This window comes from Enhydra lutris, unplaced genomic scaffold (genome assembly GCF_002288905.1).
Source record: "Enhydra lutris kenyoni isolate GAN:26980312 unplaced genomic scaffold, ASM228890v2 scaffoldscaffold41, whole genome shotgun sequence".
Taxonomy (NCBI): Eukaryota; Metazoa; Chordata; class Mammalia; order Carnivora; family Mustelidae; genus Enhydra; species Enhydra lutris.
This window is the reverse complement of record NW_019154125.1, coordinates 806,665-831,427: the sequence shown is the minus strand read 5'-3', so window position 1 is coordinate 831,427 and position 24,763 is coordinate 806,665. Positions and strand designations below refer to the sequence as shown.

Sequence of the window (24,763 nt, the reverse complement as noted above, 5' to 3'; positions counted from 1 at the left end):
ATGCTTAATGACTGAGCCAGCCATGTGCCCCTACCCTCTTTAATTTTTTATTAGCAGTTATCACTACTTAATATATTTTGTGTTTATTTATGACTATGACTAGACTAGCAAGATCCTTTGAAATAAGAACTTCCTTCACTGTTGCTTTATCAGTACCCAGAACAGAGTTGGATATTTTAGAAGTATTTGTTGAATTGATGTTGAATGAAGAGTAGTACTGAGTTCACATGTTAGTTGCTGATCACTATAGGGCAATCCTCAAGAACCTCTGTTCTAGTCAACATGGATAGAGCCTACCTCACCCAACGCAGACTCTGTGTTGAGCCTCAGTGGGTCCCAGATGCCTGTGTCATACTTGGGAATGAAAACAGAGATTGTGTTATTTGCTATTTGATATTTTTATACTCTAGTTCTCATGTCTTTTATATAGATCTATACTGTGAAGCTTGCTACAGAGAAATGCATTATCTTCTAGGATGTCTTAACTTAAACCAAGTTTAAACTATACTTTCATTATTTATCCATTCAACAAATTGTCATTGAGTTTTTGTGTCATGCTAGGTGCTGTTCTAGGCACTGGGGGTATGGTAGTTAGCAAGAATGATAACAGCCCTTGCTCTCAAGGAACTCACTTTCTGGTGGTAAAAGACAGGCAGTAAGGAAATACTAAAATAATAATAATAATAATAATAATTTTATATTGTAATAAGTATTGTACTGCTATCTGTGAATTTTTGTGCATCTTTTGCAAATGAAAGTGTTTTTTAAAATTTGAAGAGTTTGTTGTTACCTGTTGGTGTTTTATTTGAATTCACGTAATAGGCCCTTGTTTAGGGCATCTTGGTGATTCAGTCACTTAAGTGTCTGCCTTTGGCTCAGGTCGTGATCCCAAGGTCCTGGGATGGAGTCCTGAGTTAGGCTTTCTCTTTCTCTGCTTTCTCCTTCTCTCAAATAAATAAATAAAATCTTAAAAAAAAAAAAAAGCCCTTGTTCGTAAGTCATACGGCTGATTGGTAACTTCATGGGGCTTTATCTGAAGCAGGGCTGCTTGTGCCTGGAGCCTATTTGTGGCTTCTAGTCTCGGCTGTCCTTGGGTAACCATGAGAAACCACCTTACCATACTAGGAAGCCAGCATAGCTAATTCAAGAAGCTTGCAATTATCTAAACCTAAGTTTCTGATTCTTTGCTAGCAGTCCTGTCTGATCCTGAGTGCTCCATGAGTTAAATCTGTAATCTGGTCTTAGAAACACCATAGCTTCAGCGGCCCCTTAACCAGGTTCTTTATCCTCTACTTCCCTCTTCTCTCCTCGTGAGCTGTATCATCTTACAAATAAATCTGGTGTCTTACATCCAACAGCCTCCTCTAAGACTACTTGATGCCTTCTTGGTTAAGACCAGAAGAGCCATGTTATCACCCACGACCAGATGTATGTAGCTCATATAGGTGCCTGGGTGTCCTTTTCCTCTCAGTCTAAGTAATCCATCACTTAACTCCAGTGACTGATACCGAGGACTTTGTTTCACCTTCCAGATAGGACCTTATCCTCTCTCTCACAGAGGAATGTGGTTTGCAACCTGGGACCCTTCTCACTGTGCTTTTGCTAATGTGACCATATCTTACAGAGTGCTATAGAATTCTCATTCTAATCACATGCAGTCTGGAGAGGTGCTTTCCTCAGAGTATTATCTAACTATGAACTTGTGAGCATAGCTTTCAGTCTTTTATGGGAGAGGATAGTTTACACATATTTGTATGCCTGTGTTCTAAAATAAACCTGGTTTACTCCCAAGTTGTCTAAAAGACTGTGGACAGCTGTATTGTAAACTCCAAAGTAATTCTTATCTCTTTAATTCATAACCCAAGTCATACATCATTGAGCTTTTCCTCAAACACCTTGGTTCTTGTTACTTTTCTCTTTAAAATGACACATGGGGCATCTGGGTGGCGTACTTGGTTAAGTGTCCGACTCTTGGTTTCAGGTCAGGTCATGATCTCAGGGTTCCGGGATCAAGCCCTGTGTCAGGCTCTCTGCTCAGTGTGTGGAGTCTGCTTAAGACTCTCTTCATCTCCCTCTGCCCTTCCCCACCCCTCATGCTTCTCTCTCTCTTTCTCTCTCAAATTAATCTTTAAAAAAGGAAGAAAAGAAAGAAATGAAACAGATCTTTAGAGTCCCAAACCATCCTCTCTACATTATTATGTTGAATTATACTCTGAGAATATGGGATGGGATGAATTATCAGAATTAATTCTGTTTTATAATGGTTGATGATTTGATACAGGCTCTGGTATATAAAGGGTTAAAAGATTTGCATTTTAGTCTCATAAGTCTGTGAATTTGGGCAAATTATTAAACCTTTTGAGCCATAATTTCTAACGTATATAGTAAAGGTTATAGTATTTGTTCTCCTTAGTTCATAGGGTTGTTGACTCTGGTAATATGAAGTTATATATATTTATATATGATTATTAAACACAGGTAAGGTAGTAGTAGGAAGTCTGAGGATAATTCCTGGTTTGAAAACTACTGTGTACAAGATGACCTAGAAGGAGAAGAACTTTTAGCTGAGTCTTTACTGTGTGCCAGGCATCACTTTTGAAAATACTCTGTAATTTCAAGATAATGGTTACTGCTGGGGAAGAAGAGAGGAGAATAGCATCAATTGAATCTATAATGTTGTAATCTTGGGGGAAAAGGTCTGAAACAAGAATGGCAAATGTTAGAATTCAGACATCTGAATGAATTCACAGGTGTTCACTGTGTTATTCTTTTGAAAACTGTAGAAATATTTCATAACATTTTAAAAATAAAATATCTCCTAAAAAATAAATAAAATAAAATATCTCCTTTCAAGAAGACTAAGTGAGTCTTTTAGCCAGTATACTTGTGTATTTTAGAGAATCATGCATAAATATGGATGTCTAATATCAGTTTCATGAGTATAAAAACGGGCGATTCACCTATTAAATAGCTAATGAATTTTTTTTTGCAATCAAGTTTTGTTAATGCTATTTTTTATTTCTACAGGTTTATAAAGTTCTGGTCTCAATGGGCAGGAGTGAGTGGTTTGTCTTCAGGAGATATGCAGAGTTTGATAAGCTTTACAATACTGTAAGTAAATGTCAGTCTGCAGGAACTTTGTTTTAAAGATTTTATTTATTGGGGTGCCTGGGTGGCTCAGTCGTTAAGCGTCTGCCTTTGGCTCAGGTCGTGATCCCAGGGTCCTGAAATCGAGCCCTGCACTGGGCTGCCTGCTCAGGAGGACTGCTTCTCCCTCTCCCACTCCCCCTGCTTGTGTTTCCTCTCTTGCTGTGTGTGTGTGTCTCTCTATCAAATAAATAAATAAAATCTTTAAAAAAATTATTTATTTATTTGACAGACAGAGATCACAAGTAGGCAGAGAGTCAGGCAGAGAGAGGGAGAAGCAGGCTCCCCGCTGAGCAGAGAGCCCGATGTGGGGCTTGATCCCAGGACCGGGAGATCATGACCTGAGCCGAAGGCAGAAGCTTAACTCACTGAGCCACCCAGGTTCCCTGGGATTTTTTTTAACACAAAACACCTGAGGGTTCCTGGCTGGCTCAGTCGGAAAAGTGTGCAACTCTTGATCTTAGGGTTGTGAGTGCAAGCCCCATATTAAGTATAGAGAGTATTTAAATAAATAAAACTTAAAAAATATGTAATGAAATAAAACACCTAAGACAACTTACAAATGAGAGAGATTTTTTTTTTAAAGATTTTATTTATGTATTTATTTATTTATTTATTTGAGAGAGCATGCAAGGAAGAGGAAGAAGTAGGCTCCCTGCTGAGCAGGGAATTTGATGTGGGATTTAGTCTCAGGACCCTGAGACTATGACCTGAGCTGAAGGCAGACACATAACCGACTGAGCCACCCCGAGGCCCCAAGAGAGATTTCTTTGATTAAATAATATTCCTTCTCAAACAGATAAGCAGAAAAGGGTAAGAGATTGTTCAGAAGCATCCTAACTTTGGAATTCCTTCAAAAAAGGGTGGAGAGAGGATTGTTGAGAATTTTCGAGTAAACTCTTAAAGATGTGAAAATTATATGTGCAGCTTAAAATACAGTTAATGTCAGAATATTAGAAATAAATTCTTTCTACTGCCTCACTAATAGTTGTTTATTGTCGTTTTGTTTCTGGTTAAATTGCCCAGCAACTAGATTTAGGTCTGAAAGTTTGTCATAAGCTTACCTTCCTTTTATAGTTTCATTTTTGGCCAGAGTTAAGTCTTCGGTTCCAGATTTTAAGTAGCCAACACAACTAAAATGAATATGGGCTTTTTTAAGTTCTGACAGTTACTAGTAGGTGGGGGGTGATATCTGAGGGATCATTAATCATTTAAATTAATATAAACTATTTTTATATATTCAAAATTTAGTTATTAAATATTATTTTTAAGGAGGAAGCAGGAGCACCATGGCCTAACACATCAGGCCAGATCAATGCAGAGACCAGTGCTTGTGTATTATTGTCCATTGTTTTGTAGTCATTAGTCATACACACCTAGGAGGCCAAAGAACACCACCCGTGTTGGTCATTGTAGACCTCACATTATTAAGACAGCTCTGGATTCCGAGCTTTGCTTCAATTAAGGAAAAAAGCATTTATGCTTTAAATCCCAAATTTAAATTTTTTTCTGCCCTAAGAATAAATAGGAATCTCTTTATTTCATTATTTAATAAATGGTAGATTACCAGGCATCCTTCAGAAAAAATTGTTTCATATTAAGAAGGTAATTTTTTTCAATTTTCTTAACGCTGTCTCTTGATTTTAAAAAAGTAGGATTAAATAGATGCAGAAGTGTGTGACTTACCATTTGTAAAATCTTTAAATATGGAGGAAGTTAAGCATATCTCAGTTATGAGATAACTAACTTCCTAAATGGGCCTGAATGAATCCAGTGGCTACCTGTACAACATTCCATGTTTTGTTAAGTCATGAAAGTAAGGCTTCTGACTCTTTTTTTTTTTTAAGATTTTATTTATCTACTAGAGAGAGACAGAGACAGAGACAGAGAGACAGAGCGCGTGCACGCACATGAGTGGGTGATGGGCAGAGAGAGAAGCAGCTCCCTGCCAAGCAGGGAGTCTGATGGGGCTCAATCCCAGGACTCCAGGATCATGACCTGAGCCAAAGGCAAATGCTTAACCGACTGAGCCACCCAGGTGCCCTTTCCAATTCATTTCTATTTAGTATTTAACTGTGTCTGTTTTTCTTTGAAATAGTATTCAAATGCTTTGCTAGTTAAAATTGAACTTGTAAAGTAATACTTAAGTTTTTTAAATGGCATTTTTTCCTATGTAAAATTAATATATATTCTAGAAAGTCTGGAATGTGGAGGAAAATAAGTGTTTAAACTTAAAAATCACCCCTCCTATGTTGCTACTCCGAGGTAACTGTAGTATTTTTACTGTGTTTTCTTCTGTTTTTAAATTTTTCCTTAATGCATATGTAACCGAACTATATATGTATTTTTTAATTGCTTAATTAGAGACTATTGAGGCAGTCTTTTTTTACTGTAAGTGAAGCCATACTTTTGAAACAAAATAATATCCAAAAACAATTCGTACATGAGAATATCTTCTGTAATGTTAATCATTTTTATTTATTTACTTAATTTATTTTTAAGTAGGCTTCACATGCAGTTTAGAGTCCAAGGCAGTGCTCAAACTCATGACCCCAAGATCAAGACTTGAGCTGAGATCAAGGGTCAGATACTTTATTGACCTAGCCACCCAGGTACCCCATAATGTTGAGAGATTTAAAAAAAATTTACATTAAAAATATAGTTTATATTGGAGACTGGGTGAGGGTTGAATACCAGCTCTGGTTGAAATTCTTGGATACTGTTATGTAAATGATCGGCATTTTTTGAGGATTGTACAGATTTGACCATAGCTATCATGATGGTACTTTAACAAACATATGCACATACAGATAGTTTATATAAACTTCTTAGAGAAATAAGATCAGTTTTTTTCCAGTGAACTACGAATAATTGAAAATCTGAGGTTCTTTCTATATTTGCTTAAATGATTATATGAGCCAGATTTACCTTCTAAATGTGTTTCCTTCTGTAGAATTGTTTATAAGAAGGAGGAATGTATGGGGATGTGGCTTAAAAACTCAGCAGTGTGGAAATCTTGTATGAGTGAAGAGCCATCCTCATGTCATGATGGTTTCATGATTTAAGTAACTAGAGATTACGGATGTCTGGGGTGCCTGGATGGCTTAGTTGATTAAATGTCTGCCTTCAGCTCAGGTCATGATACCCAGGGTCCTGAGATCAAGCCCCACAGCAGGGAGCTGTATCCCTCCCTGCATCCCCACCCCCCACTTGTGCACACACTCTCTCAAATAAATAAATAACTAAATAAATCTGTAAATAAATAGCTAGAGATTAATTAGTTTAGGATGTTAATATTTGAATATCTTTAAGTATAAGAAGAAGTGAATGATTTGTTTGGCGTACCCTCCCCCACCATGATCACTTTCATTTCCTTATTCCATCAAACACCCCATCTTAAGCTTTCTGCAGAAATTTTTCCTCAAATGTAGTTGAGTTTTTATTATCCTTCTCCCTCATTTTTCCTGTATTTCTCTTCCTTTTTTCATCTTTCTTATTTCTCCATTTTCCCTGTCTGCCTGTTTTTCTGTAACTCCTAATTCTGCATCCTGCAGTGAGGGTGACAAAGCAAAAAACGGGAATCATGTCAGTTGTGTTCCTTGAAACCACGGAAGTGAGGTTCAGCCTGGCCTGGATTTCCCTAAGTTGTTTTTTTTTTTAAAGATTTTTGTTTATTTATTTATTTGACACAGAAGGAAAGATCACAAGTAGGCAGAGAGGCAGGCAGAGGGAGGGGGGAAGCAGGCTGTCCGCTGAGCAGAGAGCCCGATGCACGGCTCGATCCCAGGACCCTGAGACCCTGACCTGAGCTGAAGTCAGAAGCCCAACTCACTGAGCCACCCAGGTTCCCCATCCCTAAGTTTGAAAACACAAATTCTTTCCCTGTGCTCCCTTTAGAGTAAAAGAAAAAAACAAAAAGTAAAATATCCATTCTGTAAACATTTTGTCCATAGAAATGTATTTTTCTGATTGTAGTTTGCATTTTAAATTTTTTCTTTTTTTTTTAGATTTTTATTTATTTATTTGACAGAGAGAGATCACAAGTAGGCAGAGAGTCAGGCAGAGAGAGAGGAGGAAGCAGGCTTCCTGCGGAGCAGAGAGCCCTATGCAGGGCTTGATCCCAGGACCCTAGGATCATGACCTGAGCCGAAGGCAGAGGCTTTAAACCACTGAACCACCCAGGTGCCCCTGCATTTTAAATTTTTAATTGTAGAAATTATTGCACACATACAGAAGTAGAATAGCACAAATACAGAAAATAATATAACGTACCAGCCAGCTGCCATAGGTCCAGATACATGGCCATTCTTGTTTCATCTCTTTCCCTAGCCAGCCCACTGTAATTTTGAAGCAAATTTTAGACTTTGTATCATTTCATCTGTAAATATTTTAGTACATCTCTAAAAAGATAAAAGTTCTTTAAAAATGCACACACAGGGGTGCCTGGGTGGCTCAGTGGGTTAAGCCTCTGCCTTCGGCTCAGGTCATGATCTCAGGGTTCTGGGATCGAGCCCCGCATCGGGCTCTCTGCTCAGCAGGGAGCCTGCTTCCTCCTCTCTCTCTGCCTGCCTCTCTGCCTGCCTCTCTGCCTACTTGTGATCTCTGTCTGTCAAATAAATAAATAAAATCTTAAAAAATAAATGCGCACACACACACGCGCGCGCACACACAGTATTAGTAATCATATGTGAAAATAATTAACAATAACATTTTAATATCCAATATTCAGTCAGTGTTTATATGACTGGTTAATAAATCTATGAAGTGTCTTTATGTCACAAAGTCTCCCCCTCCACCTCTCTTTTCTTTCCTTTACAATTCTTTGTTGAAAAAGCAGGGTCATTTGTCTACAGATTTTTCAGTCCGAATTTTGCTGACCGCATACTCGTGGTGTAGAGTGATTAATATTCTTCCATTCTTTGTATTTCCTGACATTTCGGTAGTTGGGTATGGGTGTGTGTGTGTGTGTGTGTGTGTGTGTGTGTGTGTGTAGTTTTTTGACATCAAGCTTATAATAAAAATAAGCCTTAACCCATTTTAATGACTTTACTCCCCCAAATTTAATGTCTTCAGGGCCATGTTGTTCTTTGTCTAGGGATAAGCAAATCTGATAAGCAGATGTATTAAAATTTTAATAAGGGGTAGGCTAGAGCAGAGGCTATTGGAAAACAAAATTCACCACTTTCTTAAAAACAATTGTCAAGTCTGTTCATTTAGAAAGAATGCAAAGATCACAACTTCTCTTGAGGTAATAAATGATGAGTAACACATATTCAGAGCTTTACTCCAGATTCTTATCTAAGCTCTAAAATTATTTCCATTTTACAGACAAGAAGACTGAAACACAGAGATGTTAAGTAACTTATCCAGATACTAAGTGTTCTATTGGGACAAAATAGGATGGTTAGACAAGCTAACGTTATTTTATTGGTATAATTTAATATTGTATTTATTTGATCATGATGTCCTTAAAAGTATGCCTTATGGATTTTCTTGAAAATCAGATTGTAATTTGTTTTGGTACATGTATAACCAGAAGACTTAGAAAGTTAAGTTCATATAATGTTATTTTTTAAAATTCTAGTTAAAGAAACAATTTCCTGCTATGGCCCTGAAGATTCCTGCCAAGAGAATATTTGGTGATAATTTTGATCCAGGTAAGCAATACCTTCATAGATCAGCCATAGTGATAATTGAAGTTTGAAGTAATAGGTAATGTGTTGATTGTACTGTATGGTGCACGAGGTTTCACAAAGCTAATCAATTTCGTGTTCTTTGAGCATAATGCCTCAGGAGGGGGCTTTCTGTGTGCCAGGCATTGTTTTGGGATTTTTTTAAGATTTTATTTATATATTTGACAGGGACAGCGAACAAGCATAATCAGGGGTAGCAGGAGAAGGAGGAACAGGCTCCCCCTGGGCGGAGAGCCCTATGTGATGTGGGGCTCCTTTCCAGGACCCTGAGGTCATAACCTGAGCCAAACTTAGCTGACTGAACCACCCAGGCGCTTCCCAGGCATTGTTTTAAACACTTTGCATGTTGTGGGTTTTTGTTTTTGTTTTATGTTCAGTTAGCCACTGTGTAGTACATCATCAGTTTTTGATGTAGTGTTCAGTGATTCATTAGTTATGTATAAAACTCAGTGCTCATCACAGCATGTGCCCTCCGTGATACCCAACACCCTGTTACCCCATCCTCCTACTCCCTCCCCTCTGAAACCCTCAGTTTGTTTCCCAGAGTCCCTAGTCTCTCGTGGTTCATCTCCCTCTCTGATTTCTCCCCGTTTGGGTTCCTCCCTTCTCCTGTGGTCCTCTGTGCTATTGCTTATGTTCCACATACCAGTGTAACCATATGTTAATTGTCTTTCTCTGCTTGACTTACTTCACTTGGCATAATCCCCTCCATTTCCACCCATGTCGATGCAACTGGTGGGTATTCATCCTTTCTGATGGCTGAATAATATTTCATTGTGTGTATATACCACATCATCTTCATCCATTCATCTGTTGAAGGGCATCTCGGCTCCTTCCGCAGTTTGTGGACTTTGCTGCTATGAACATTGGGGTGCAGGTACCCTTCTTTTTACTGCATATATATCTTTGGGGTAAATATCTAGTAGTACAATTGCTGGGTCATAGGGTAGCTCTATTCTTAACATCTTGAGGAATGTCCATACTGTTTCTCGGAGTGGCTGCACTAGGTTGCAGTCCCACCAACCATTAAGAGGGTTCCCCTTTCTTCACATCCTCACCAACACTTGTTGTTTCCTGTTGTGTTAATTTTTGCCGTTCTTATCAGTGTAAGGTGGTAGCTCATTGTGGTTTTGATTTGTATTTCCCTGATGGCTAGTGATGTTGAACATTTTTTCATGTGTCTGTTAGCCATTTGTGTGTCGTCTTTGGAGAAGTGTCTGTTCATGTCTTCTGCCCATTTTTTGACTGGGTTATTTGTTTTTTGAGTATTGAGTTCTTTTTTTTTTTTTTTTTTAAATTTTTTATTTATTTGACAGACAGAGATGACAAGTAGGCAGAGAAACAGGCAGAGAGAGAGAGAGAAAGGAGGAAGCAGGCTCCCTGCTGAGCAGAGAGCCCGATGTGGGGCTCGATCCCAGAACCCTAGGATCATGTCCTGAGCCGAAGACAGAGGCTTTAACCCACTGAGCCACCCAGGTGCCCCTGAGTATTGAGTTCTTAATAGATCTTGGATTTCAGCTCTTTATCTGTAATGTCATTTGCAAATATCTTCTCCCATTCCATGGGCTGCCTCCTAGTTTTGTTGACTATTTCGTTTTCTGTGCGGAAGCTTTTTATCTTGATGAAGTCCCAAAAGTTTTTTTTTGCTTTTGTTTCATTTGCTTTGGAGACGTGTCTTGAAAGAAGTTACTGTGGCTGATGTTGAAGAGGTTGCTGCTTATGTTTGGATCTTTTAATTCATTAAGTCCTCACAAAACCCTTTGAGGCGGGTGTTCTTATTATCATCACTGTTTTATAGATAAGGAAATTGAGGCACATTTAGGTTAATTAATTTGCCCAGGGTCACAGCTAGTAAGTGTCAGATTTGGAAATTAAATTCAAGCAGTCTGGCTTCAGGTAAATTTATAGGTCATTAAGGATAATTTGGGGTACTTTTGTAACCATGAAGGACATTCTTTGTTACATCCAGAATATTTATTAAATATATACTGTATACACAAGGACTCTGCAAGGCTCTGAATGGGATACTAAGAAAATGTCCTATTGTTCACCCTCAGGAAGCCTCATGAAACATAGGCTGTCAGGAGTCTGGAGCTATATGTCTGAAGCCTCAAGTCTGGAACTTCTTTCACTTGAATACATAGTATCAGTCCAGCTTACAAATGGCTGCTTACAGAGAGACAGAAGTCTCCTTATCCACCACATAACCTCCTTATGCAGATGAGAAAAGCTGTCTATCTATGCTACAAGTGAATCCTATTGAGCTGGAGTGCTGTCTATCCTTATCATCTATCTGGCTTACCTTTGTAACTAATTTGCTTGTAGCCTTGTAACCCATTAAACCTATGATTCTGTATATGTCTGCTTTCTTGGATCTCTACTCAAGACACAAGTTCTCACATCACTTATCTTGATTGGACATCTTCTCTGCAACTTAGCCTTCTATCATTTCTTTACCTCTCAAACCTTTTCCCACTGTGCCCTGTGAAATTCTCTTCATGATTAACAAATTCATCTTCATCCTCCATCTTTTTCATATTTCTTTTACATTCTTGCTTTAATTAAACTTAGTTTTTTCCCCTGAGGTGGCCGGATCATTCCCTATAGCCCTCTCAACTAGAAGCTCTTCATTCTTTTACACTTTATGAACCTCAGGATTGGAGAGGGTTCTCACTTCCCCTGTAATGAGTAGAATTTTTTTCTCTTGAGAGAATTTAGCACACTTCATTGTCATTGCCAGTCTGTCTTATCTGGCTGTAGAGTTTATGAACATTGATTTTTTTTTTATCGATTTATAGTGCCTGGTAGATCTTGGGTTTTCAATAAATATTACTTGAATAAAAGAATTCATTAATAAAAAGAAACAAATTAAAAAGAGGGAGCCCTTGCTCAGAAGCATAGTTCATAGAGTCAGAAGACTGAGTTGCCACAACAAAGCTAGATTGGACATTCTGCAGAATTGATTCTACAGGTCAGTGCCTTTGTACTCATTTTGTTTTTAGCTGCAGAATGCTTTTTCCCGGTGATAATGCTTGCAGAATATGTCCTGTCTCGAACAGATAAAAAGGGAGCTGCTTTGTTGGTAGAGCAGTGAAATGTGTCTGCAGAGCACAGGCTGAAAAACGTCAACATGGACAACATGTTAGTCCTAGAGTACCTACCCTATTTGGGTAAAGTGAGTATGAAAAACAACGTGAAATCGACAGTGTGTGATACACAGTAGGCACAGCAGAGAGAAGAGACAAGATAGAGGCTAGAACACTGGCTAAGGGACTGTTCTGATAGACCTTACATTAGATAATCAGAACGAAGACTGGTGTGGAAATGAGCTACAAATGGAGCAGTATGCAGGAACTCTTGTAAGGAAAAATCTGTAAGAAGTCTACTCTCTCTGTCAAATAAATAAAGAAAATCTTAAAAGAAATCTTGGTGATTGCTTAGGTAAAGGAGATGTAGAGAAGAGAATAAGAGACAAGTGAGGTGTCAAGCCTGGGTGAACGAGAGAATGAATTACTGTGAAGTGGCAGAAAGACATCTGAGAGGAGTCAAACTGTGTGTTGATAATAGAGACTTGAACTCAGGCTGGAGTTCTGGAGAGCCCTTAGTTGAACCTAATAATAGAATCATTTCATTTCGTCTTGGGAAGAAGACGAAAAGATAAAGACATCTCTGTGTTCTTATGTCATAGTTTAAGAGGATGTCTCCATATTCTTGTTTTCACTTCTTGATTCTGATGGTTGCCAACCTCTCTAAGATAAGCTTTATATATCTGAAGGTAGATTTTAAGAGTTATTTCTGCCTGTAATTTCCACAGTTAAAATTTCATTTTGAATTTAAGGATCTTTCTGTAGAGAGCACAGAGATACCTATACTTTTTAAATTCTAAATGGTTTACTATCAAGCCTTTTGCCAGTAGGATCCTGAGGTCAGTATACAAGCTACTGTTTTTTTGAAGCTTAAAAAAAAAAGTTTATTTTATCTTAACTACTGAAAAATAAGTATACAAAATAACAAAATCAATGTGAGTCCAATAAGAGATAGAGCTTGTGAAATTTAGAGAATATGAATGTTAGAATATATAACTATTTGCTCAGTATTTTATTTATCCATTCACAAAAACATCAATTAACATCAGTTAAGTACCTTTAATAACACTTGGTTAAGGGCTAAAGATAAATATTTTTTAAAGGCATGATCCTTCCACGGCTTGTGTATAAACCACTTTTATTTCTTTAACCCTTACTAATTGAAGAGAAATAGGTTTGTACAAAATAAAAAGACAACTCTCCATTATTATTCTAGTCTTTGCATCCTTCTGAAGCCAAGACATTGTACCCATCTAGTTCTTCATAAGACTTGGTGTAGGTACCAGTGCCTCAGGAAATTTTTCTTAAGTGCTAGTCCCTGGGCAGAGTTGGGGAGCCTCTTTGCTCTCATAGCAGCTTGTGAATTCTCTGTTAGTTCCTTTGGTGTGCTGAAGTAGTGACTTGTTTAAATTTGTTTTCCACTAGAATTTGAACTTCTTGAGTATAGGTACCATGTCTTAATTAAACATTTTTATATTTCTAGTGCCTTGTACAGGGTGAAGTGTCTAAGAGGTGATTGGTGAACAAATGAACAAATGTATCCATGCATGCTATTTTCAACTAGTCACTTATTTTGGAAGGTCTACTTAATATTAGGTTAAAGATTTTAAAAATCACTTCTCTTAGAACTTAAACTTTCAAATAGTTGAGGATTCTGAATTAGGTACAGTAATTTTGTTAACCATGTTACTCCTTTTTTTTTTTTTCCTTCACTCGGGTGACTTTTATTTTGAGTCCCAAAATGTTATAGCTATAAAGAGAGCTTACAGATCATCTAATTCTATCCCGTACTTGACAGATTAAAGAAGGGAGGAGTCTGTGGTTAGAAAACTAGGCAGTGGCACAAGTGAGATTTAGTTACATCTTACACTCTGATTCCAGTGTTCTTTCCCTATAGTAGGCTGTTTTTTAAAATGCTGCTACCATTATAATAGTAACATATAATTACATAATATTTATAGTAATAATTCAATAATATAATAATATTAGCAGTAGTAATAATAATAACTGTGCCATTATTTGAGTTCCTAACTGTAAAGTAGCTTTTTTACCTCCATTTCATGCATGAGGAAAGTAGAGACTTAGCAAAGATCAGCCACACAGCTAATATATAGCAGAATTACATTCATCCAGGTTTGTTTATTTCTCTTTTCATTTTATTGTCTGATTTATGCATGCTGTCTTTTAAAACAAAATTCATAATACTATTATGTACATGTTATTTTAAAATTTTAAATAACTTGTTTGGAACATTACAAAAATCTTAAACTTGTTTCCTAACCTGAAAAGTGTGGGTTAGGACTGAAAAAAAAAAAAAATCTGGTCCCTGGGAGCTCTAGATATCTTTTGGTGGTGAATATAATTAGGCATGCTGGCCACGAGTGGCAGTATTAGGATTAAAACCCAAGGCCTCCTTACTTCAGAGTTTGGTGATTTTTTTCCCGCTGTCCCACAGTATTGGAAATTGTGTCCTCTTGATTGATTTTTCTTAAAGTAGTGAAATGACAGAGAAATCTGTATAGGTCATTTTCATATGCACTCTAAAGACTAAACCTCTCATTTTATTGTCTAAGCATTATTTCAGTCTCTAATTGAAATTTCTTTTGAGTTACAACAGATAAATTCACTTAAGTTCTTCATTGGAGAGATTTTTAAAAATATATTTCTCCAGGCGCTCCTAGGTAGCTCAGTTGGTTAAGTATCTGACCCTTGATTTCAGCTCAGGTCATGATCCTTGGGTTGTGGGATCAAATCCCACACAGTGTGGAACCTGCTTGGGATTCTTTCCCTCTTCCCCTCCACCCCCTCTCCCTGTGCACAAGTCTATATGTATATATATTAATCTCTAACTGTAATTCTTAAAGACAGTATGTCAGCTGTATATAAATTCTTGGGGTTCACCCAGTAATGGACTTTTATCCATTTTAATCTTACCTGGAATTTTTAAAGATACTTGCATGCTTAATGTTTATCTACAAATTAAGCTTGGAATTTCCTCAAATCTCTGACTACTGTAGGGCTTCTTTTTTCATTACTGACTTCTTTCTCATGTTGGGTTTTCCATAGGGCTTTCAAAAACTGTTCAAAGTCAGCAATGAAACGGAAGTTCTAGTTATACTTACTGCAGCATGGGCTGTAGCTCAACTAAAGAAAGAAACTTACTCTTATAATTATCTCCCAGTGTAAAATGTACCTTTAGTAAGTATCCACAGAACAGGTTAGAGCTGCATCCCTATAATCATTAACTTTTCTCTATCTCAAATGTAGTCGTTCATTTTTAGCTTTCTCCTATATTACTACATTCAGTTCCTGAAAAATAACTGTTTCAAGTGTAGTTTCTTTTTTCTTTTAAAGATTTTATTTATTTATTTGACAGAGAGAGATCACAAGTAGGCAGAGAGACAGACAGAGAGCGATGAGGAGAAGCAGGCTCCCTGCTGAGCAGAGAGCCCAATGCGGGACTCGATCCCAGGCCTTTGGGATCATGGCCTGAGCCGAAGGCAGAGGCTTAACCCACTGAGCCACCCAGGCGCCCTCAAGTGTAGTTTCTAATGTAAACGTCACCTAAGCTTTACACTGTGGTAAATAGAAGAATGCCCTTGGAAGAGTTTTATAAGATACCATCCTGAAATTCTTCAAGAAATTCACAGTTGGACAAGAAAAATGTACTAAGTGCATTTGGATCTAACAGACCAGATCTGACTTATATTTTTTTTCTTTTATAGCCATACCTTACCTTTAAGAAATGGAAATAAACCTAAGTGACTAGAAACAACCCATAATTTTGGTGACAAACATTGTACATTAAAACCTTTATTAAGTAGAAACCATTTTACTAAACCAAAACTCATTCTTGAGTTGAATATTGTTTATAGATTTTTATTGAGAAATTCACCTTTTGAGACACTTTCTCAAGCGTTCTGGTTTTTTTTTTCCCATTTTTAGAGTATATTTCTTAAGAATTAGGGTTTAGGTTGGTGGATTTGTAACACTACAACAAGAAATAACAACAACAATAACAAAAATGGTAATAGCTAAAGATCGTGCTTTCTGTCTACCAGACATTTTACTGTAAACTAATGTGCATTGTCTCAATCCTATAACAGCATTAAGAGGTCTAAAATTGTATCATTTTACAAGTAAGGATTTAAATCTCAGAGAGGTTCAAGATCAGTTAACTAGTAAGTAGCAAAGATGCTTGAATAAAGTATTTTTAATTAGAAGAAACTTTTGTGCTTAACCTTTATTGCTAACCTGCTGATGCATAATCCTTAATTATCCAGTCAGAACACTTTGAAGTTGCTAGACAGTTGTTTTTTAGAAATTTGTTCCATTGTATTTTTCAAGGGATGTTTAGCAGGGGGAATTTTTTAGCAGCCAAGTTTTGGTGATACTCACCAAAAAGTAACAAGAATTACTAGAAATCCTTGTAACTGGTTACAAGGATTCAGTTAACCAGTTACAAGGATTTCCAGTAATTCTTGTTACTTTTTAGAATTAGTGCAGTTTTCCAACACCAGTGTCATTGTGTTAATTTTTATTCATTACCTGGTAGTACTTGAGGAGTTGGACAAAGCAAAGCCCCTCTCCAAGTTTTATAGTGAATTTATTTAGAACCTAAATTGGACATTTCTTTGGAGAGTTCTCTTTTGGGAGATATGTTTTCTGCTTGATTTTAATTTTATAATCATTGTATTTATATATTTAAGTATATATATTTTTAAGTATTATTGTATATCAAGAAACATGAATTAAGAAATAGCTTATTGATCAAAATGCACTCTTTTCATTGTCCATTGTTACATAACTGTATTGATAATCACAGTCTGACATAAATAATCCTAATAGTTTATGTCTCTCTTAACAGATTTTATTAAACAAAGAAGAGCAGGACTGAATGAATTCATTCAGAACTTAGTTAGGTATCCAGAACTTTACAACCAGTAAGTAATTTTCATTGTGTTTTGAAGAAGCCAAATCTAAGAATATTGAATAAGCTACTGATAAAGATTTTATACATTCCTTGGAATATTATTGTGCTGTGTTTGTAAAATCCTCAAGCAGTTTTCCCCTGGTGTTCTTAATCTTCTTTTCCCTCCATCAACTCAAGGCCCCATCAATTCAAGGCCCTAGTTATTGTCTTTCTTTCTTTTGTACTTGTATTAGCTTTGTAGATTAAACTTGAAAGAACTTTGCATAGTACAGAGTTACATAGTACAGAGTAATGTAATTTTTCTAATTATATTCAGAAAGGATTTATTAAATCACTATGTTGTACACCTGAAACTAATATTACACTATATGTTAACTAGCTCAAATTTAAATAAAAACTTTTTTTTAAATTACTCATCAGAATTTTATTTTGTTTGGTTTTTGGGGTTTGGTTTGTTTTGTTTTTGTTTGTTTTTTTGACATATACTCAGCCAAAGGGCTGAGCTGATTTATATATTTTTATTTATTTATTTATTTATTTTTATTAACATATAGTGTATTATCTGTTTCAAGGGTACAGGTCTGTGATTCATCAGTCTTACATAATACATAGGGCTCACTACAACACATACCCTCCCTAGTATCCATCGCCCAGCCACCCCATCTTCCTATACTCCTCTCCTCCAGCAATCCTCCATTTGTTTCCTAAGATTAAGATCTTTTATGGTTTGTCTCCCTCTCTGGTTTTGTCTCATTTCCTTTTTTCCTCTCTTGCCCTGTGATCCTCTGCCTTGTTTCTTAAATTCTGCATATCAGTGAGATCATATGATAATTGTCTTTCTCTGAGTGACTTATTTCGCTTAGCATGATACCCTCTAGTTCCATCCATGTTGTTGCAGATGCCAAGATTTCTTTTTTTGATGGCTGCATAATATTCCATTGTGCGTCTATGTGTGTGTGTGCGTGTGTATGTGTACACATATACACCACATCTTCTTCATCCATTCATCTCTCAGTGGACATCTGGGCTCTTTCCATAGTTTGGCTTAAATAAAAACTTTTTTAAAAAGAACTTATTAAGTATCTGCTGTATGCATTGGTAATGAAAAAACCTGCCAGAGGCATAGGCTCCCAGTCTAGTGGGAGAAACAGACATGTAAACCAGCAATTAAAGGTAAGAAAGTTTTATGATAGAGGTACTAGAAGACAATGGAGAAAAATGTGGCCAGTTTTCCTTGGGAGGAGGGCAAACAAGCCTTCCTGGGATTTAAAGGATGTGCAGTTGTTCAAGAAAAGGTAGGGAGTACATCCAGGGCAAAGGAGTAGTACATGTAACAGAATCTACAAAAAGCCGGGCATGTTGAAGACATTTAAGTGTTTACATTTCACAGTGACTAGAATATGGAGTAGGTTTTCAGAAAGGAGATAAGGCTGAAGGAGTTGGCAAGGGTCATGCACGCATGCCACGATCCTTGTTCCACCTGGAGCAGTATTCTGTTGACCCAGACAAGGTCTCCAAGCCTTCTCCACCCAGCATTGCAGGCAGCCACTTAACATGAGGGGCTTTCCCAGCCCTGTGTGGGTTTCATGCTACTAAGCTGGAAAGGGGTCATATCAGAAATACCTAGGAACATACAGGTAGATCCATGGCTTGACATGTGTTTTCATTTTTGGGTCTTCAGCTTAGATCCACTCCCTAACCATTAATTTTTGCTGTCTGCACTTGAGATTACTTCAGATTGTCACATTAGTGGCTTGTTTGAAATAGAGTTCATAAATCAGGAGGTTGAATTTGTCTTCTTTGACAGAGCCTCACATGGAATAAATATAGAACAAATGTTGCTGGTGATTATTTCTCCCGGCATTTTGAAGTGTTACTCAGAACCTCTACTGCTATGTATTAAATTCTAAATATTGATTCTGGATCTGGAACTATAGCATTTCAGAGATGTTATATTTGGTATTAAAAGTCAATTAAAAGCAATTTGATTATTTTCATTTTAACATTATACCATAAAATACATAATTCTTAAGTATATAACCTAATCAATTTGATTATTTTCATTTTAACATTATACCATAAAATACATAATTCTTAAGTATATAGCCTAATGGATTTTTATGTACCTATATACCTGATAATGCCACCATTGCATTCAGGGTAGAGGACATTTATAGAATTCCAAAAAAAATAGCCAAGAGATTTTTCAAACTTAATTTCTCACTGACATTTTCTTTTTAATAAAAAATGACATTTTGTATTTTCTGAATCTCAGCTTGGTGTTGACAGAGCTTTGTTAATTTTCACACTTTTACTTTATACCTCAAACTATGAAATAGATTAAAGAGAGCAATTAGAGAAGCCAATCATCAAGTGTATCTTGAACACCTAGTGCGTACCTATTCCTCCTGTGTTAAGGAAATGCACTTTAAAAATACCTTTACTTAATGGGGTACCTGGTTGGCTCAGTCAGTGGAGTGTGTAAGTCTTGATCTTGCAGTTGTGAGTTCAAGCCCATGTTGAGTGTAGAGATTACCTAAAAAATAAAAATACCTCTGCTTGCTTATTTTAAAACTATTTATTAAAATTTATGTTTAGAATTATTTAAAAACTGGAATAAGATAGGTTAATACTTACATCTCTGATTTCTAGATTAAATAAAGAGTTTTCTGAGCAAATAAAGAGTGCATGATGCATTGTAAAGTAAAACAATGATGTTTGACTTAATAAAAACTTTTGAACCCCAGAAATCACAAGTGAAATTAAAAACCAAAAATGTAGGAAAATCTTCCCATAGTAAAGGACAATAGATAAAATATACTTAATATAGAAAGAGCTTGTACAGATAGTACAACTTAAGACACCAAAAGAAATAGACAAAGCACATTAATGATTTATAAAAGAGGAGATACAAGTGGCTGATTAATTACCAGAGAAACTGGTATTTCCTTATATAAGAAATGCAAATATGAGTAAAAATACCTTATTTTAGCTTTATTGCAGGATAACACATACAGAATAGAGCACAAATCATGATTTTACAGCTTAATGAACTATGAGAAGTTGAACACATCTAAGTTCCCACCCCTGAGGCCAAGAAATAGAACATTATGAGCACACTAGAAACCCCTCACATGCCTCCTCTGAAACTCTCTTCCTTCCCTCCTTCCCGAAGATAATGATTCTCCTGATTTTTAGCAGGATAGATTAAGGTGCCATTGTTGTACTTTATAATACATGGAATCATACAGTATGTATTCTCTATCTGGCTTGTTTTCAACCATGTAAGAGTCATTTATGTTGTTGGACACAAATATAAACACAAATATGTTGTTGGACAAATAGAGTTTATTGATTTCCACTGCTGTATAATAACCCATTGTATGAATATACTCCAGTTTATCCATTTGACTGCTGATGCACGTTTATTTTTATTTTGTTACGAATAATGTTGCCATTAACATGTCTTTTTGTGCACATGTGCAAACGTGCAAACATGTGACAAATCTGGAGTAGAACTTCTGGGTTGCAATGTATATGTTTAACCTTAGGGGATAATGTTAAAAATGTTTTCCAAAGTGATTGTACCAGATAATACTTCTACTATCCATGTCTGAGATCACTGCTCACCTCACCAACACTTAGTATTGTTAGTCTCTTCAGTTTTAGCCATTCTGATGAGTGGGTCGTGGTATCTTACTGTTGCTTTAATTTGTATTTCACTGATTACTAATAAAGTTGAGTGCCTTTTCTTTAAATTACTATTTTTCACTTATATTATTAAAGATAGTAATATAAACTAATAATAATGCTAATAAAAGCTAGAGAGAATCTTTACAATGTTCATATACTGCTGGGAAAAAATAAATTAGTATAATCTCTCTGGAAATCAGCTTAACAAACTGTATTTAAAGCCTGAAAATTATTTATAAATCAGTGTATTTTTAAAAATCTATAGTGAAAATGCTAAATGCAGTTCTAATGTTGTGCATGAAGATTATCAATTGCAACATTATTTATAGCAGTGTAAATTGTATAGTAAAAAGTTGGAGGACATCTATATATATATATATATATATATATATATATATATATATATATCTTAAAACTGAAGTATCATTGAGTAACATTTAGTGTACTCTTATACAACATCATACATCTATCAAGAGTGACTGTTTACAAGGAGTCTTTAACAACATGGGAAAATGTTTACGATGTAATATTTAGGTGAAAAGTAGTTAAGATCAAAATATTTTAAATACAGGATGGTCTTAACAGTGCAGGAAAAAAATTGAAATAAAATACCACCAACATTAGTAAAAGTTGCCTCTGTGTGGTAAGATTGAAGATCCTCAACTTTTTAGTTGAGGATTTTTAGTGCTTGGCTGAGGAGCCAATGGGGCGAAGCTACCATCTGTGGGATTATGACTCAGGGCCTCTACATCAGAATCCCATCCAGGCAAACGATAGGGCAACGCCGTGGAGCCTCGGTTGGCCTCGGGTGGCCTCAGATGGCCTCGGATGGCCTAAGATGGATGGTACACTGTGGTCCCTGCCGGCAGGCCACTGCATGTGCCCTGTGTGGCGCGGCGTGCCCCACCACGTGTCAGGACTGGGGTTGGGTGTGGAGAGCCCCTCATCTCAGGAAACAGGGTACGGCCGGAAAGGAGGCAGCCCCTCTCCTCGCCTGTCACGCAACACATGATCACGGGGAACCTGGTGCTAAACCATTAGGAGACGGCCTGCTTCTGGGTCAGGGCTTTGTACATAGCAGAGCAGCTCCCTCGCAGCGATCTATTGAAAGTCAGCCCTCCCTCGACATAAGGGTTTGTTTAAAAAAAAAATAAAAGAGAGAGAATAAAAAAAAATTTTATTGAGATAAAATTCACATAAATATAATTCACCCTTCTAATTATTTTTTTTATTTTTAAAATATTTATTTATTTATTTATTTGAGAGAGAGAGAGAGAGACAGTGAGAGAGAGCATGAGCGAGGAGAAGGTCAGAGGGAGAAGCAGACTCCCTGTGGAGCTGGGAGCCTGATGTGGGACTCGATTCCATGACTCCAGGATCATGACCTGAGCTGAAGGCAGTCGCTTAACCAACTGAGCCACCCAGGCGCCCTCTAATTATTTTTAAAGTATACAATTTTGTGGTATTTAATATAATCACATTGCTGTACAACCATCACAACTATCCAATTCTGTTGCCTCAAGGCTAATGTAACACCATTACTCCAGAGAGACTACAATTGACCCTTGAACAACATGGGTTTGAACTGTGGGTCTGTTTATGCATGGTTATTTTTTGATACCTGCAGGACAGTACTGTAAATACATTTTCTCTTATGGTTTTCTTAATATTTTCTGTAGGTTCCTTTAAGAATACAGTAGGTAATACATATAATACAAAGTAAGTGTTAATCAACTATGTTAGTGGTAAGGCTTTAGGTCAACAGCAAGCTGTTAGTAGTTAAATTTAGGGGGAATCAAAAGTAACACATGGATTTTCAACTACATGGGGCATTGCTGTCCCTAACTCTCATGTTGTTGAAGGGTTAACAGTACTTTTCAATTTCCTCCTTTCCCCCAACCCTTAGCAACCACTAATCTGCTTTTCTATCACTATGGGTTTGCCTATTGTGGACATTTCATATAAATGCAGTCTTATAATATATGACCTTTTTCGTCTTTTTTTTTTTTTTTAGCCTAATGTTTTTGACATTCATCCATGGAATATCATGTGTCAGTACTTCATTCCTTTTTATGACAGAATAATATTCTATTGTGTGGATATACTACATTTTGTTTGTCCATTCAGTAGCTGATAGACATTTGGGTTATTTCTCATTTTTGGCTATGTGAATAATGCTGCTATGAATGAACATTTGTGAGTTTTTGTGTGAATATGTTCTTATTTTTCTTGGGTACATACCTAGGAATGTAATTGCTTAGTCACATGGAAATTCTATGTTTAACTTTTTGAAGAACTGCCAAACTCTTTTCCACCGTGGCTGTTATACGTTCTCATCAACCCTACTGTTTTTTAAAAATTATTTTTCATCTTTCTGAATTTCCTACAATGAATGTATATTTACTTAGTCATTAAAGACAATGTGAGGAAGAGATACCTCAGATACAGGGATTAAATGATCCCTCAGGGTTGTCATTAATGCATCCTCTCAGTGCATTAGTGCACCAAGGCCTCTCTTGTATTTTAGTCTCATTTTTTTCTCTTCATGTTTGATCTTCCTACCCATCTCTTCATCCCTCCCATTGATACCCACTTTCATGTATTTGTTATGTCTTTGGAATTTGTTTTATTGAGTATTGCTTCATGTCTGTGAATATTTAATATATATATACAAAAATGATACTGTGCTACCTTGTTTCTGACTTGAGTAGAATTCTCTGTGGTCAGTGACCATAGCTTTCTTAACTAATTTCTCTAGTGGCAGATGTCTATTTTGCTTTTGATTAACTATTAGAAAGTTACAATCAGTATCCTAGTTATGTGTCTTTCAAAACTGCACATAATTTTTTTGTGTGTGTGTGGTTTATTCCTAGAACTGGAATTTCTGGGCCCAGGAAAAATGCAGACACAGTTTCACCAAGTATTGCCAAATTTCTTTTCAGAAAAGTTGCCTCATTTCACATTCTTACTAGCAATGCATGAGGGTGTCTCTTTCACTATATCCATACCAACTTCTGATGTTATCTTTCTAACTTTTAGCCAGTTAATGGACATAAAATGACATCTTATTAGTGTTTTAATTTGTATTTCTTTTATTATTAATTAAGCTAGACATCTTCCTTACCATTTGGGTCTTTTTCTTTATGAACTGCCTTGTTGATATCTTTGACCATTTGTTGAATTCCCTGTTTTTAAAAAATTAATCAGTTTGTTCCTTTTATAATAATATTGATGGATTGTATTGGCTTTCATTCTTCAAATATTACTGTGGTTATTTTCATTTTAAAAGGGAGAAAAGCTATAGAAATGCTTTCAAAGTCATAATAAAGTTAATTTTTGTTTTTAGTCCAGATGTCAGAGCATTCCTTCAAATGGACAGTCCAAAACATCAGTCAGATCCATCTGAAGATGAGGATGAAAGAAGTACTCAGAAGGTAGTAAGAGGGATTGTATTTTTTTTAAAGAAAAAATACCATTCCCCAAAGATGAAATTACTGGCAACTTTACGGCAACATATACTTAAAATTATGTAATTTCATCCATTGTAAATTTTCTACTCTCTAGAATACATAAAAACAAATGTGTACACCTTTTACTGATTACTATTTCTTATAAAATTTATAAAATGAGGACATCTGTGATAAAAAAACAATACATGGTAGCATTTAGTAGGAAGAGTAGTAGAAAGTTTGTTAGTAGAAATTTTGAAAATAGATGCAGGGGCACCCAGGTGGCTCAGTCGGTTAAGCATCTGCCTTTGGTGCAGGTCACAATCCAGGGTCCTGGGATCAAGCCCTGCATCTGGCTCCCTGCTCCTTGGGGGGCCTGCTTCTACCTCTCTCTCTGCCTGCCACTACTCCTCTGCTTGTGCTTACTCTCTCTCTGTCAAATAAGTTAAAAATCTTCAAAAAAAAAAAAAAAATAGATGTATTGCTTTCTTATCACTAACCAGAGCAGTAATTTTTAATATTTTAGTGGTTTTCTTTCTAATCTTCTCTTAATACATAAGGATTTTTTACTTACCTAATTTTAATTGCATAGTATGTACAATTTTATATTCTGCCTTTACTTTACACCTTTATTTTTTATCATTATATATCTTCATAATCATTAACACACTTAAGCTGTTTTTTTTTAATTTTGACCAGCAGGAAAGGCCTTTCAACCAGAATGTTAATTGAATACTTCTTCCTCTACATTGCTAAGTTTTT

The 24,763-nt window shown here is 36.3% G+C and overlaps 1 protein-coding gene across 3 annotated transcripts in view; it reads left to right on the top strand.

Annotated features, from left to right (window-relative positions):
* LOC111155378 (serine/threonine-protein kinase Sgk3) overlaps window positions 1-24,763 on the top strand; it is a 144,747-nt gene that overhangs the window by 73,701 nt on the left and 46,283 nt on the right. For 2 of the 3 annotated variants that reach the window (XM_022515527.1, XM_022515526.1), the window contains exons 3-6: window positions 3,028-3,111; window positions 8,732-8,804; window positions 16,794-16,869; window positions 23,899-23,986. In XM_022515527.1, the coding sequence (XP_022371235.1) occupies window positions 3,028-3,111; window positions 8,732-8,804; window positions 16,794-16,869; window positions 23,899-23,986 (321 nt within the window). Of the gene's footprint in view, window positions 1-3,027; window positions 3,112-8,731; window positions 8,805-16,793; window positions 16,870-23,898; window positions 23,987-24,763 lie in introns of those variants that run through there. The other variant, XM_022515528.1, reaches the window with a different exon arrangement.